Raw genomic sequence first — 13,014 nt, 5'->3', positions numbered from 1 at the left:
CATGTAACCGGCGCCGCCCGGAGCCGAGCCGCGCGGGCCCCAGCGACTGCGCGCCATGGGGGACGAGGACGAGGACGAGGGCTGCGCGGTGGAGCTGCGGATCACGGAAGGTGGAGCAGGGGCGCCCCGGGGTGCGGGCCGGGTGACGGCTGCCCCGCCGGGCCGGGAGGGGTCGGGACTGGCTGGGCTCATTTGCCCCCGATGCCCACAGCCAACCTGACCGGGCACGAGGAGAAGGTGAGCGTAGAAAACTTCGAGCTGCTCAAGGTGCTGGGTACAGGAGGTGAGGACCCCCAGCGACCGGGCAGTTGTCTCAGCCTACGATCGCGGGCTGGGCCCGGGCCAGCCCGGCTATGCCCCCCACCCCTTCCCGGCACATCCCGCCTCGCCTGCCCCGCCCTGCTCTGCCTGGGTTTGTGTGCACACCGCCTGGGCAGCTCCACTTTGAACGCTCCTGGCTGCGAGGCCCTGGGGGCTTGCCAACAGCCTCGGGGGCTTGCAGCCCTCCCAAGAGAACCGCACAGCTCCTCCCCTCGGCGCAGCCCGCCCAGTAGCCCATCCCTCCCGTCGGTCCAGCGGCACCTCTCTTCCTTGCGTGTTCGCATCCTCTCCAAACAGTCTGATCTTCCACGCGTTTGCACGCGCCCCGCCCCCGCCCCGCCCGCGCTGCGGACCCCCGGGCGTCGGTGCCCCCCCAGTGCGGTTTGCATGTTGCCCGCCTGGGTTGCTGAGCACCCTCGGGCCGTCGCCTTTCCCACAGAAGGCGCTTCCAGCTTACTGCACAGTTGCCCCTCACCCCAGCTCCTTTCTCCAGTTGGCACACCCTCAGGGTGGGCATCGCCCTCACTCTACCAGTCTGCACCCGCCTCTGCTCACCGCCTGCCCGCGCCCACTTGCTGCTCCCACAGCCTACGGGAAGGTGTTCCTGGTGCGGAAGGCGGGAGGGCACGACGCGGGCAAGCTGTACGCCATGAAGGTGCTGCGCAAGGCCGCCCTGGTGCAGCGCGCCAAGACGCAGGAGCACACGCGCACTGAGCGCTCGGTGCTGGAGCTGGTGCGCCAGGCGCCCTTCCTGGTCACGCTGCACTACGCCTTCCAGACCGACGCCAAGCTGCACCTCATCCTGGGTAAGGGCCGGCGCGGCCACCTGGGGCAGGGAAGCCGTGGCTGGGGGGGGGGCTGCCGCCTCACCTGCCCTCCACCCCCCAGACTACGTGAACGGCGGGGAGATGTTCACCCACCTCTATCAGCGCCAGCACTTCAAGGAGGCCGAGGTGCGCGTGTATGGGGGCGAGATTGTGCTGGCCCTGGAGCACCTGCACAAGGTGAGGCGCTGTGCAGCAGGTAGAGCTCCCCAGCACAGCCTCCGGCCTCTCCCCTGCACTTCTGGGGGGGTGGGTGGTGGCAGCCGTGGGGGCCGGAGCCGTGTCCCCAGGCCTCCTGGAAGGAAGGCCGGTGGTGCCCCCCCAAGGGGCTTTCCTCTCACAGGGAACTCTGGCTGCCTCCCGGGCGGCAGGCACAGGACTTCCTCAAATGGGGACCTCACCCGCGGCTTCTTGAAACGGGGCTCTTCACGCAGGCTTTCCTTTGTCTGGACTTTGGGGCCTGCTCCCAGGGGCCTCCCTGTGGGGGGGTCCCCTTTCTTGCTCTCACGCCTTATCGGCCGGTGGCACCCAGGACGCGCTCCTGCTGTGGAGATGGTCTTCTCCTGAGCAGCCCCGGGCTGCGGGAGGAGCCTCAGTGCCCCTTCCCCCTGCCAGCTGGGCATCATCTACCGGGACCTGAAGCTGGAGAACGTGCTGCTCGACTCTGAAGGCCACATTGTGCTCACAGATTTTGGGCTCAGCAAGGAGTTCCTCACAGAGGAGGTGAGTGGTGGCCGCCGCCTCCGTCCCCTCCCCGAGGTTTCTCCTCCGGCCCCGCTCGGGGCCTGGCTCTTCCTCCCTTGTGGGGACACAGAAGTAAAGAAATCCAGGCCCTGCCTTTGGGGAGTTCCTTGCTCTAACGAGTCCGGGGGGCTGCTGGGCACCCAACGCTCCCTCTTGCCCCCCCCAGAAAGAGCGGACCTTCTCCTTTTGTGGCACCATCGAGTACATGGCCCCTGAGATCATCCGCAGCAAGTCGGGGCACGGCAAGGTCGGTGCTCGGGGGAGCCGGGCGGGGGTGCAGCCGGGCTGCGGGCGCTCACGGCTCTGCCCGGCAGGCGGTGGACTGGTGGAGCCTGGGCATCCTCCTCTTCGAGCTGCTGACGGGGGCCTCGCCCTTCACGCTGGAGGGCGAGAGGAACACGCAGGCGGAAGTGTCCCGGTGAGCGGGGCTGGACGCAGAGGGGGCCGGGGGCCGCAGGGCCTGCCTGGGCAGGGCAGTGGGGAGGGGCTCGCTGCCCCTGACGCCCCCCCAATCCTCCCAGACGGATCCTGAAGTGCTCCCCTCCCTTCCCCCCCCGGATTGGGCCAGTGGCGCAGGATTTGCTGCAGCGGCTGCTTTGTAAGGACCCCAAGAAGCGGCTGGGTGCGGGGCCTCAGGGGGCGCAGGAAGTCAAGAACCACCCCTTCTTCCAGGTGAGGCTCCCGGTGCCACCCCACACCTCCCGGCTCACCAGGCTGGGCCTGACCAGTCCCACCGATTAGAAGCCGCCCAGGAGGAGAGGCAGTCTCCCCACCACCTAGCAGGGAAACCTGGGTTCATGGGTGGTCAGGGCCAGGGGGACGTGAGGACGGACGGGCCCCTCCTTCCTGTCACTGGACAGGTTCAGAGAAGGGAGGCGGCCTGCCCCAAACACAGTGAATGGCGTGGAGCTGGGGACTGACCCCGGGGCTCCTGCCGGTGCAAGTCAGAAGGGCCTCGTGCCCACCCAGGGTTCTGCCCTTTGTCCCTGGCAGGCCTGTGTGCCCGTGATTCAGATGGACGCTCGCTCGGCCAGGTGGGTGGCATGTGCTGGCTGCGGGTGCACACAGTGGACAGCGCAGTGCAGGGTGGGCTCAGCTCTCCGGAGATCTCGCTGGCTGGAGCCCTGGCCTGAGGACGCTTCTGCTGGGTCGGCCCTTTGCCGCCACTGTTTCTCGTGGCCTCAGAGCTAGCCTGATGATCTCCATCGTTATAGAGGAGAAACCTGAGCTTCAGAGAGGTTAAGTAATTTGCTCAAGATCACCCAGCCAGGAAGTGCTAGAGCTCAAATGTGAACCTAGGTCCGGGTGTCTTGGGGGTCTGTGCTTTGGGCTGGAAGTTCTGTGTACGTGTGGGTGTCAGACCTGTCACCTGTCTGACATCACAACAAAAGCACCCACTTCTGGGTGCTTCCTGTGGCCAGACTCTGGGTGACCCTTGCTCCTGAATCTTCCCAGTAAGCAACTGCCCGGAGGGCCATCTCAGGATGCAGGCTCTGGTGAAGACATCCCTTTGCAGGGAAGTGGCTGAGAGGCTGAGAAGCACTGTTTCCTTAATGGCATTCCTCAGGCCCACCCAGTGGGCCTGAGCACACGCCGGGTCCGACGCTGGGTACTGTGAGTAGGTTGACCAGTCTCATAGAAGAGAGAGAGCCAAGGTCATCAAGGCTGGGAGGTCAGCAGCATGCTCCCTTCCACCCCTCTTCTCTTGAGACAGCCTTGGTGAGAGCAATGCTGAGGTTCCTAGTGGCAGAACTGGGGCCTTCGAAGTCTTGTCAGGCCTCTTGGCTGCGAGTAAGAAAAAGCTCAACTCAAAACAGTGAGGAGATGTGTGGAATGTAAAGAGTTTGGCTGCTAATAACAGAGACCAGAGTGACCCAAGTGGTCTAAGCTAGATTGTTTATTTATCTCATGAAAAAGAAGTCTTGACCTTTGGGGGAGGACCAGTGAAACGTGTTTACATGTTGAGATGTGAAGTTGTAATCCCCTAAATTACAGCTTTGTAAACAAATGGTGAATCAATAAAATTTGATAGAACAAAAGTAAATAGGTACAGAGCTTGGTTGGCCACGGCTGCTGTAGCGCCTGCTTTAAAAAAGTCTCTGTTGTTAGCATGTCGTCTCCAGCCTCAGGGTTGCCTCCTGCTCCAGGATGATTGCTGGGGCGCCTACCATCTAGTCTGTGTCCAGGTGGAGAGCAGAAGGTCCCTAGTACACCCTGTGCTTGGGGACCTTTCCCTGGATTCCTAACTTTGCCTTGCAGTAAATGGCCACCCCTAGCTGTAAGGAAGTTAATGAAAGGTGGTCTTTTCATTGTGCGCATTGCTTCATGGAAAAAATTGGGCCTGTGGTACCTAAGGAAGACAGGGAGAAATGGATATTGGGGAGGCAGTGAACAAGCGCCCCACTGGCCCAAACAGAAAGGCACATTCCAGGGAAAAGTGATCTAACTTCAGGCCAGGCTGCATCTGGGTGCTGAATCTACACCTCGAGGAATTTCTTTCTGCTTTTCTATAAAATCCTTGGACTTTACCCTTAGGTCCTGAGGGCGTCGTTAGCAGTTTCAGGCCCAGTACCACAAAGAGATTTATTTCAATCCAGTGGAGGAGTGGTTTTCTAAGGGAAATGGGGATTGTGTTATCGGAGGAGTGAAGAGACGCCGGGAGGCAGAAACGCTTCCTTCCCCACACGCTTGGGAGCTCGAGGCGCTGCCCAGCGAGGGTGGCCTCGGTGGAGGTGGGCTTCCATTTCCTGCCCTTTGACCAACCTCTCATTCCTGTAGGGTCTGGATTGGGTTGCTCTGGCTGCCAGGAAGATTCCGGCCCCATTCCGACCCCAGATCCGTTCAGAGCTGGATGTGGGCAACTTTGCAGAGGAATTCACCCGGCTGGAGCCTGTGTACTCGCCCGCTGGCAGCCCTCCGTCTGGGGACCCGCGCATTTTCCAGGTGAGTGAGAGGGCAGGAGGGCCCCCAGCCTCGGCCCTCCCGGGGAGGACGGGGCACCTGCCTGCCAGCCTCCTCTTTCATGGGTCCCTGCAGTCCTTGGCCATAGAGGCCACTGCAGCAGGACACGTCTGGGCGGCTCGTGGTTTAGCTCCCGTTTCACGTTAACTTCTCTTCTGCTCTGCCAAGCTGGGAGCATGTAATATTTTTATGACTACATATATGTGTGCGTATATATATATATATTTAATAGAATCGTTTATTTTGACATCGTTTTGTGCCTTTTCCCATGTCAGTTGTCATCCCCGTGGGCTTCCCGTCACCAGTTCACCCTGTGCCATCACCGTAGTCCAGTGCACTGCCCCCACTCCCCACTCCACCCCCGTAAAATGTCTCTGGTATATAGTTGTTCATTGTTGTTATTTTCTCCCCCCTGGTCCTTTATGGTCCTGCTATGAGTGAAACCATCCGGTATTTTTCTTTTTTTTCTGGCTTATTTCACTAAGCACGATCCCTTCCAGCTCCATCCATGTTGCTGCAAAAGGCTTGAGTTCATCTTTTTTGATCGCTGGGTAATTTTCCATTGTGTATCTGTACCACATCTTTTTAATCCAGTTATCTACTTTTGACAATATATATTTTTAAAAGATTTATACATTTATGCCTATAAGTTCTGGGGTACAGGCAGGGGGAGGGTGAGACGGTTCACCAGAGACAGAGCAGGCAGATTGACCAAAGTACACTGCTGAGGGGAGCAGTGGGGAGACAGGAGAGGTCTGCTGTGCCATGGGGGTCACTCCCTGGCTGGGGACGGAACTTGTGCCGCAGTGGCTGTGGAGAGCTTCCTAGTGCTGCATTTTAACCCGCTGGGCCACCAGGGAGGGCCCTATTTTTATTATCTTGTAAAAATATTATTTAAAATTATTCACTGGGTTACATGGACACCTGGGAAGAGATATCAAGGTACCAAGTTCATGTCATGACTTCCTGTGGCCCTGAACACACAGTGTCACATTTCTGGGGGCATAGGTCCCTACCCCTCACCCCACCCCCCATGGTGGAAGCTTGGGTCTTTGGCCAAATCCAAACCCAAATTCCTTTGCTCAGCACTCAAGGCCCTGCGTGGTGAGGCCTTCCTCTCAGACCTTGCTATTGCCCACCTGGTATTCTAGCAGCTCCGAGGTTCCAGAGCATTCCACAGCACCTTTGCAAGTGCAGCTCCCTCCCCCCAGAAGGCATGCCCTCCACCCAGTTAGCCCCCCCCACCCCTGCTCCTCTGCCCTGGGCTGCCCGTCCCTGGGTCCCTGGGTGCCAGCTCTCAGTGGGCAGCTCCTTCTGAGCAGCTTGTCAGTGTACCACAGACTGAGGCTGCCTCCCTGGGCTGGACGCTTCGGGAGGGTGGGGACCGTGTTTAATTTCTGTGCCCAGTGTGGGGGTTGGTCTGTAGCACATGGCCCGTAGCTATTGTGCAGGCAGGCCCGCATCAAGCCCGTGGATCAGCCCTCTGAAGCTCTTCTGAGTGACCGCCCTGGGCTGGAACGTCCCTCCAGCCCTGTCTCTGAATCCTAATGAGGAAGTTCTGTCTTGTGAATGGATGCCTTTCATGCATTTGCTCAATGAATTCCAAACTATCTGTGGAGTGCCTACAAGGTGCCAGGCACTGATCTGGGCACTGGGACGTATCAGTGAGCCTAAAAGACAAACTCCCCCCCTGGAACTTGGAGCTTGCATACCAGCACACAGTAGGGCTGATTTAGAAGGACACACACATTGTTAAAATGACCCTTAAGAATGCTTTGACTTGCCAGGACATGGAGCCTTAGGGATGATGAGGAATTCCCCAGCAGGCATCTTCTCCCACCCGCAGGGGAGGTCGGCTTTGATGTGAATGTCTGTCCTCAGCAGATATAGTCGAATCCTCACCAGCTTATGTGTGACGCCCGGCCACAGTTCTCCATTTGGCCCATAATTTTCTGGGCTGTTCCATTGTGCCCGGTGATGCCCTTGGCACTTTTGGGGTAACTGATGAGAACGGCTGGTGGGGGGAGCAGACATGGCCCCAAGTCATCAGAATAAGGTGGAATGACACCCACACATCCTGTGCGCCCCAAAGCTACGACCCCCACGCCCTCTGGTCCAGGGTCTCCCCCAGCCCACCGCTCCCCTGCCTTCCAGGGACTGCAGCTACATCTCCAGCCCTGGAAGCCCAAGGCCCCCTGACCCCCACCCCTTCCCCGCTGCCCCCGCAGGGATACTCCTTTGTGGCACCTTCCATCCTGTTTGACCGCAACAACGCTGTGATGATGGACGTGCTGGAAGGGCCGGGCTCTGGAGACCGGCCTGGCCGGGCATCCTTGGCCAGGAGTGCCATGATGCAGGTAGGTTGTGCCTGGGTGGGAGAAGTTGGCTTGGGGGGCCTGGGCTTGGGGACTAGGTGAGACTTGAAGTTTCTCTGAGGAGGGGCGTGGGGGCCACAAGACTCCCAGGCAGGACCTCTCACGGCCCCCCTTTGTCCCCCAGGACTCACCCTTCTTCCAGCAGTACGAGCTCGACTTGCGGGAGCCGGCGCTCGGCCAGGGCAGCTTCTCCGTGTGTCGCCGCTGTCGCCAGCGCCAGAGCGGCCAGGAGTTCGCGGTCAAGATCCTCAGCCGCAGGTGGGCGCCCCGTACACGGGTGTGGCGCATTGGGCCCCTGCGGCCACTCTCCTGACCCCCTTCTGCTCCGCCCCTAGGCTGGAGGCGAACACGCAGCGTGAAGTGGCTGCCCTGCGGCTGTGCCAGTCGCACCCCAATGTGGTGAAGCTGCACGAAGTGCATCAAGACCAGGTGACACCCTTCTGGACTGGGCAGGACTGGGCAGGACTCCAGGGGCCACACTTGCTGCGCGGACGGGAAAGGGGACGGGACGGAGGCGGGGCCCGAGCCTGGGGGCGGGCCTGAGTGGACTGGGCGGCCCGGGAGCGGTGATGGGGCCCCCCCCCACGACCTGAAGGAGGGGAGAACAGAATCTGGGAAGGCGTGGGGAGGATGGGGCAATTTTTAGGTGGTTGACAGGGTGGAGTCTGGATGACGGTGGCGGGGAGTCTGAGGCGGGACTAGGGGAGATTCTCGGAGTGTTGGAACTTGAGCCAGGCGGAGAAAGGGGCGGGGCCTGGTGGTGGCTGCGGGGCGGGCCCAGCGGGTGACCGTGGTCCCATCACCCCGCTCCCCCGACCCCCCCACCCCGCAGCTGCACACTTACCTGGTGCTGGAGCTGCTGCGGGGCGGGGAGCTGCTGGAACACATCCGCAAGAAGCGGCACTTCAGCGAGTCGGAGGCGAGCCAAATCCTGCGCAGCCTCGTGTCGGCGGTCAGCTTCATGCACGAGGAGGCGGGCGTGGTGCACCGAGACCTCAAGCCCGAGGTGGGCGCGGGGCCCCGCGGCTGGGGAGGGCCGCAACGAGCGCCCGTGTCTGACAACGCCCGTCTCCCTCCCAGAACATCCTGTACGCCGACGACACGCCCGGAGCCCCAGTGAAGATCATCGACTTCGGGTTCGCGCGGCTGCGCCCGCAGAGCCCCGCGGGCCCCATGCAGACGCCCTGCTTCACGCTGCAGTACGCGGCCCCCGAGCTGCTGGCGCAGCAGGGCTACGACGAGTCCTGCGACCTCTGGAGCCTCGGCGTCATCCTGGTGCGGGACGGGGTCCCCTGAGCCCAGGACCGGGCGTGTCTCCGCGCGGGCAGCAGGGACTCCCAGGGCAGATATTGGGGTGATCTTGGAGGGGCGGCGGAGGCTGGGGTCAGAGGTCGTCCCCTGGTGCTGGGATTGGAGCAATAGGGTTTCGGGTTAGGGCAGGGGGTTCCCACGCAGGGCCTCAGGACTCACGCGCGGGGAGGGCGCGGTCTGCGGGCTGAGAAGCCAGCCTGCGCGCTCCCTTGGCTTGGCAGCCGCCGGTCTCACGTTTTCTCCCTCCCCCAGTACATGATGCTGTCGGGGCAGGTCCCTTTCCAGGGAGCCTCTGGCCAGGGCGGGCAGAGCCAGGCGGCCGAGATCATGTGCAAGATCCGCGAGGGGCGCTTCTCCCTCGACGGGGAGGCCTGGCAGGGCGTGTCCGAGGAAGCCAAGGAGCTGGTCCGAGGTGCGGAGCGGGAGGCCACGGACGGCGGCGGGGAGGCACACGCGACCGCTCCCTAACGCTTCCCTCCTCTGCCTCCAGGGCTTCTGACGGTGGACCCGGCCAAGCGGCTGAAACTCGAGGGGCTGCGGGGCAGCTCGTGGTTGCAGGACGGCAGCGCACGGTCCTCGCCGCCGCTGCGGACGCCGGATGTGCTGGAGTCCTCCGGGCCCGCCGTGCGCTCCGGGCTCAACGCCACCTTCATGGTGAGGGGCGGGCTGTGGGCCGGGGTGGCAGGGTCTGGAGGGGCGGGGCCCCCGGGGGGCGGCGTCCTGGAGCCGGTGAGGCGAGGTGCCCCAGCCGGCCCTTGGCCAGTCAGGCCAGAGCTGGGACCTGGGGGCGGTCGGGCGGCGAGTTGGGGCGCTCACCTGCCCTTCTCCGCCAGGCGTTCAACCGGGGTAAGCGCGAGGGCTTCTTCCTGAAGAGCGTGGAGAACGCGCCGCTGGCCAAGCGGCGGAAGCTGAAGCTGCGGAGCGCAGCCACCTCCCGCCGCTCCTCTCCCGCGCCCGCCGCCCCCGGCCGGCCGGCAGCCGCCAAGGGCGCCCCCCGCCGAGCCAACGGTCCCCTGCCCCCCTCCTAGGTCCTGGCCACCCTGACCCCCGCCCGAAGGGGACTGTGACCACCCGGCTCTCTGGCTCTCTCCTCCGCCTGTGGCAGCGCGCGTCCCGTCCCCAGGACTGCCCCCCCCACTCCCAGACAGAGCAGAAGTATTTTTATAAGCAGAGAATTTTTTATGTCTAACCAGATAGAGTTTGCGATGCAGGGAGGGAGGGGGACTTGTGGGTCTTGGGGAGCCCTCTGCCAAGATGTTGCCTCCGCTTCTCCCAGGGGCTGCTCCCCAGGAAGGGCCCCTGCCCGGTTTCCAAGCACTGAGTTGCCCCTGGGAGAAACTGGGACCTCTCTCCCCTGCCTCTCCCTGTTCTCGGGAAGGGGCACCCCTCAAGCTGTCACTTTATGGACTGTTTGTGCAATTACGTCCACCAAAGACCTGTTTGGGGGGTTCAGGGAGCGGCCCTAAGGGACCCCCTGAAGCATTTCTGCCTCACTTTATATCACCTGCTTCTCCCCATTGGGGCTAAGGAAGGAAGTAGGCAACCCCCTAACCGGGGAGACCCCTTCTCACCCACCCCTCCCCTTTGGCACAGTTGCCCCTGGCTGGGGGTGGTTGGGAGTTTGGGGGTCTGGGCTGGGCATGCGTTCACTGCCGCAGCCCATCAAGGCTGTGCCTTTGACTTTAAAATAAAAGTCCAGCCAGTGCTGTGTGCGGCACCTGTGTGTGTAGGGCAGAGGTCTTTGCAGATGCAGTTCTAGCCACGGCCTAGGGCCTCAGAAAGGAGGCACGGGACAGACGCTTCTGGGATAAGAAGGTGGCCCCCGCGGCCTTGCTGTGAGTGGTAGGAGGAGACAGTCGCCTGGGGTGTGCATTGAGGCAGTTCTGCTAAGAATCACTTAAGATTCTCTTGTAGGCGACAGAAAACCCAGCCTAAACTTGCTTAAGTAGAACAGGATTTTTAGGCCCTTAGAACTGCACAGCTCGGGGGTAGCTTCAGCAGGCTTGGCCCAGAGGCAGCGCGATGGGTCAAGGCTGCCTGCCTCACCTCTGTCCTAGTTTCTTGTACTGTCAGAGTCTGAAGGACGCTCACTTGGTCCCAAGGTGGGTGTGGCTGCTCCTGGGCTGCTGATTCCAGCCTCATAAAGAGCAGAGGCCTAAAGGGGTTAACTCCCAGCTCTGTCCACCCTGTGCGGTCAGCGAGCTGTGTGTGTGCACCCTCACAGGCACGTGTGGGAGGGGGATGGATGCGACTTGGACTCAAGGCCGGGCAGGGAGGTGGGGAAGCTGCAGTGGCAACTGCTTCCTCTACACCTTGACTTTGGCCTCGGGCCGGCTCACCCTCGGGTGGGGGCTGTGTTAGACTGCTGGAAAAACTCGCCCTTCTGCGCTCGTAAAACAGCCTGGAGCAGGCGTGGCTCGCTGCTGGTTCAGATGCTGGTGCTCGCTGAGGACAGCCGGGCCTCAGAACAGTGCCTCCCGCTCAGTCCGGGCTGGCCACAGCTGGAACGGAGGAGGCGTAAGCTTTGCGCCGGGGCCCACCGTAACCACCGCGGGACTCTGGGCGAGTTGCCTTCTGCGGGCTCAAAGCAAAAATATGCTAGAATAATATTAGACTGCTGTCACAGGGACTGCTAACTGGCTCCCTGTGTCTGGCCTAATGGAGGTTTTTTTTTGGGGGGGGGGAATGGGTAGGGCCGGTCCATGTCTTTTTTTTTTTTTTTTTTTTTAAGATTTTCTTACTTATGGCTATAAGAACTGGGGTGCAGGCCAGGGGTGCAGGGTGGGATTCACCAGAGACAGAGTGGGAGCAGAACAGATGGATCTACTGAAACACACTGCTGAGGGGAGCAGCGGGGAGACAGCAGAGGTCTGCTGCGCCATGGGGGTCACTCCCCCATGGGTATTGAACTGGTGCTGTCAACAGCCTCAAAAGGCTGCGACTTAACCCCTGGTGCCCCAGGCAGGCTCGACTTGGCTCTTTTTCTTCCAGAGTTGCCTGGCCCTTTCTGCCCCCTTTTTGGGTCCCACGGGGTCTCAGTGGCCCCCCTTGGGCCAACCCTGTCTGGCGGGGCATTTACCCACAGAGGACGGGCAACCTTGGGTATTTCACTGGGAAATTATTACCCTTTTTTCTCCTCTCTCTCCACCCCATCCCACTGTGCACTATCCTACCGAAGGTCTTGCAACCAGAGTTTTCTTCGCCCTTATGCGGCAGATGCAGAACCTATATAGATTGTGCAAGTTTGGGGGTCTCGGGTGACCCTCAGGCCACCTGCTAATACAGCCCATGTAATCACTTGTATATAGGATCAAAAATGTTCACCTTTACTGAATGTTAGTTTTAGGGGGAAAAAAAGCTCAGAAAATAGACAAAAATGAAAAGTGGACTGTGGTAGTGCCATAGATAATCCATGCTGGTCGCCATTTGATGCGCTCACGTCCAGATTCTCCTTGTTGCTGGAACTGTCTAATGGAAACGGCGTCCTGATGTAAGCGTACCCCGCCTGTTCTACAGCCTGCTTAATAACTCAGGAAGAGACTGTGAATATAACATGATAATACTAAAATTTGGGGGCAACATAATAGCGCGTTGTGTGGGCATCTTACATAGTATTGTGCTCAGTATTTTACTTCTGGTTGATAATGTTTTATATTTTATTTCTACATTATATTTTGGTGCAGAATAGTCCATCGTGTGTGACTTATCATTTATTTCAAATTTTACGGAGTTGCTACTAGTTTGCACTACCGTGTACTCTGGGGAGTGCAACTTCATGCTTCCGGTATGCAGGTGCCCGGTGACACCTGTGACCCTCCCCCTCCTACCTCCCCTCCTCCCTCCCCCCTCCCCCCCCGTTATGATTCTCTGGATTTGCTTGGCTGTTTCCAGTACCTTGCTATTTTGAATAGCGCGGCAGCGAACAGCCTTATGCTACATTTTTGCTCACCTGTCCAAATATTTCCTTAGGATATGTCTCCTAGAAGAGGAATTAATGGGCTAAAGGATATACCATGCACGCACATTTTAAAGTCTTTAGATATATATGATCAAACTGCCCTTCTTGAAGATCCTGCCACTTTATATGACTCGCGGCAGCTCCAGGATGCTCTGTCTCCTTGAAAGGGAAATGAGGCGTCTTACCAGCGTGTGTGCTTGCTGTCCGCCGGGCTTTCTTGGCAGAAGTCCTCCTTGCCCTGGCCGGGGGCAGCTGGCTGTGAAGAGGGGTGGTGGAGCTGCTGGGGGCTCCCTCTGGCCCCTGTGGCTGGGAGGGGGCTGGGAGGGGCCTGAATGCGCAGGGGGAAGAGCAGGCTGGGCCCAAACCCCGCCCTGCCCGGCCCTCCCAGTGCATGACCAGCCACTGAGGCAGTCTCCTCTGGCACTTGAGTGAGGTAGGGTGAACAGCACCCACGCAGAGAGCCAGAGTGTCCGGCGGGGGTCCTTGGCAAGGTGCCAGGCTCCTGGGCCCTCCAGAAAGG

At 60.5% G+C, this 13,014-nt stretch overlaps 1 protein-coding gene across 2 annotated transcripts; it reads left to right on the top strand.

The window, feature by feature from the left end:
* On the top strand, positions 1 to 10,253 carry RPS6KA4 (ribosomal protein S6 kinase, 90kDa, polypeptide 4). 2 transcript variants are annotated; one of them, XM_004682662.1, is made up of 17 exons: positions 1 to 110; positions 212 to 283; positions 909 to 1,127; positions 1,210 to 1,325; positions 1,761 to 1,868; positions 2,056 to 2,136; positions 2,204 to 2,307; positions 2,411 to 2,561; positions 4,668 to 4,832; positions 7,079 to 7,207; positions 7,350 to 7,483; positions 7,561 to 7,654; positions 8,058 to 8,231; positions 8,306 to 8,500; positions 8,789 to 8,948; positions 9,027 to 9,190; positions 9,370 to 10,253. In XM_004682662.1, the coding sequence occupies exons 1-17, from the start codon at positions 56 to 58 to the stop codon at positions 9,562 to 9,564; spliced, it is 2,316 nt and encodes a 771-aa protein (XP_004682719.1). In that variant the 5' UTR covers positions 1 to 55; the 3' UTR covers positions 9,565 to 10,253. The 2 variants fall into 2 exon arrangements, with proteins under 2 accessions (XP_004682719.1, XP_004682722.1); XM_004682665.2 differs by having other exon boundaries at positions 10 to 110; positions 212 to 237; positions 9,370 to 9,756.
* The last annotated feature ends 2,761 nt before the right edge of the window (positions 10,254 to 13,014 follow it).

This window comes from Condylura cristata, unplaced genomic scaffold, assembly GCF_000260355.1.
Source record: "Condylura cristata isolate star-nosed mole 26May11 unplaced genomic scaffold, ConCri1.0 scaffold00015, whole genome shotgun sequence".
NCBI lineage: Eukaryota > Metazoa > Chordata > Mammalia > Eulipotyphla > Talpidae > Condylura > Condylura cristata.
Note: the sequence above shows the minus strand (reverse complement) of the source record. Positions and strands in the feature narration are given on the sequence as shown.

What these genes read in the sequence shown, in the direction of transcription:
- RPS6KA4 (XM_004682662.1), top strand. Translation starts at nt 56, where the DNA reads ATGGGGGACGAGGACGAGGACGAGGGCTGCGCGGTGGAGCTGCGGATC. An exon ending in CAAGGTGCTGGGTACAGGAG is followed by an intron (nt 284 to 908) that starts GTGAGGACCCCC and finishes CTGCTCCCACAG; the next exon opens with CCTACGGGAAGGTGTTCCTG. An exon ending in GGCTCAACGCCACCTTCATG is followed by an intron (nt 9,191 to 9,369) that starts GTGAGGGGCGGG and finishes CTTCTCCGCCAG; the next exon opens with GCGTTCAACCGGGGTAAGCG.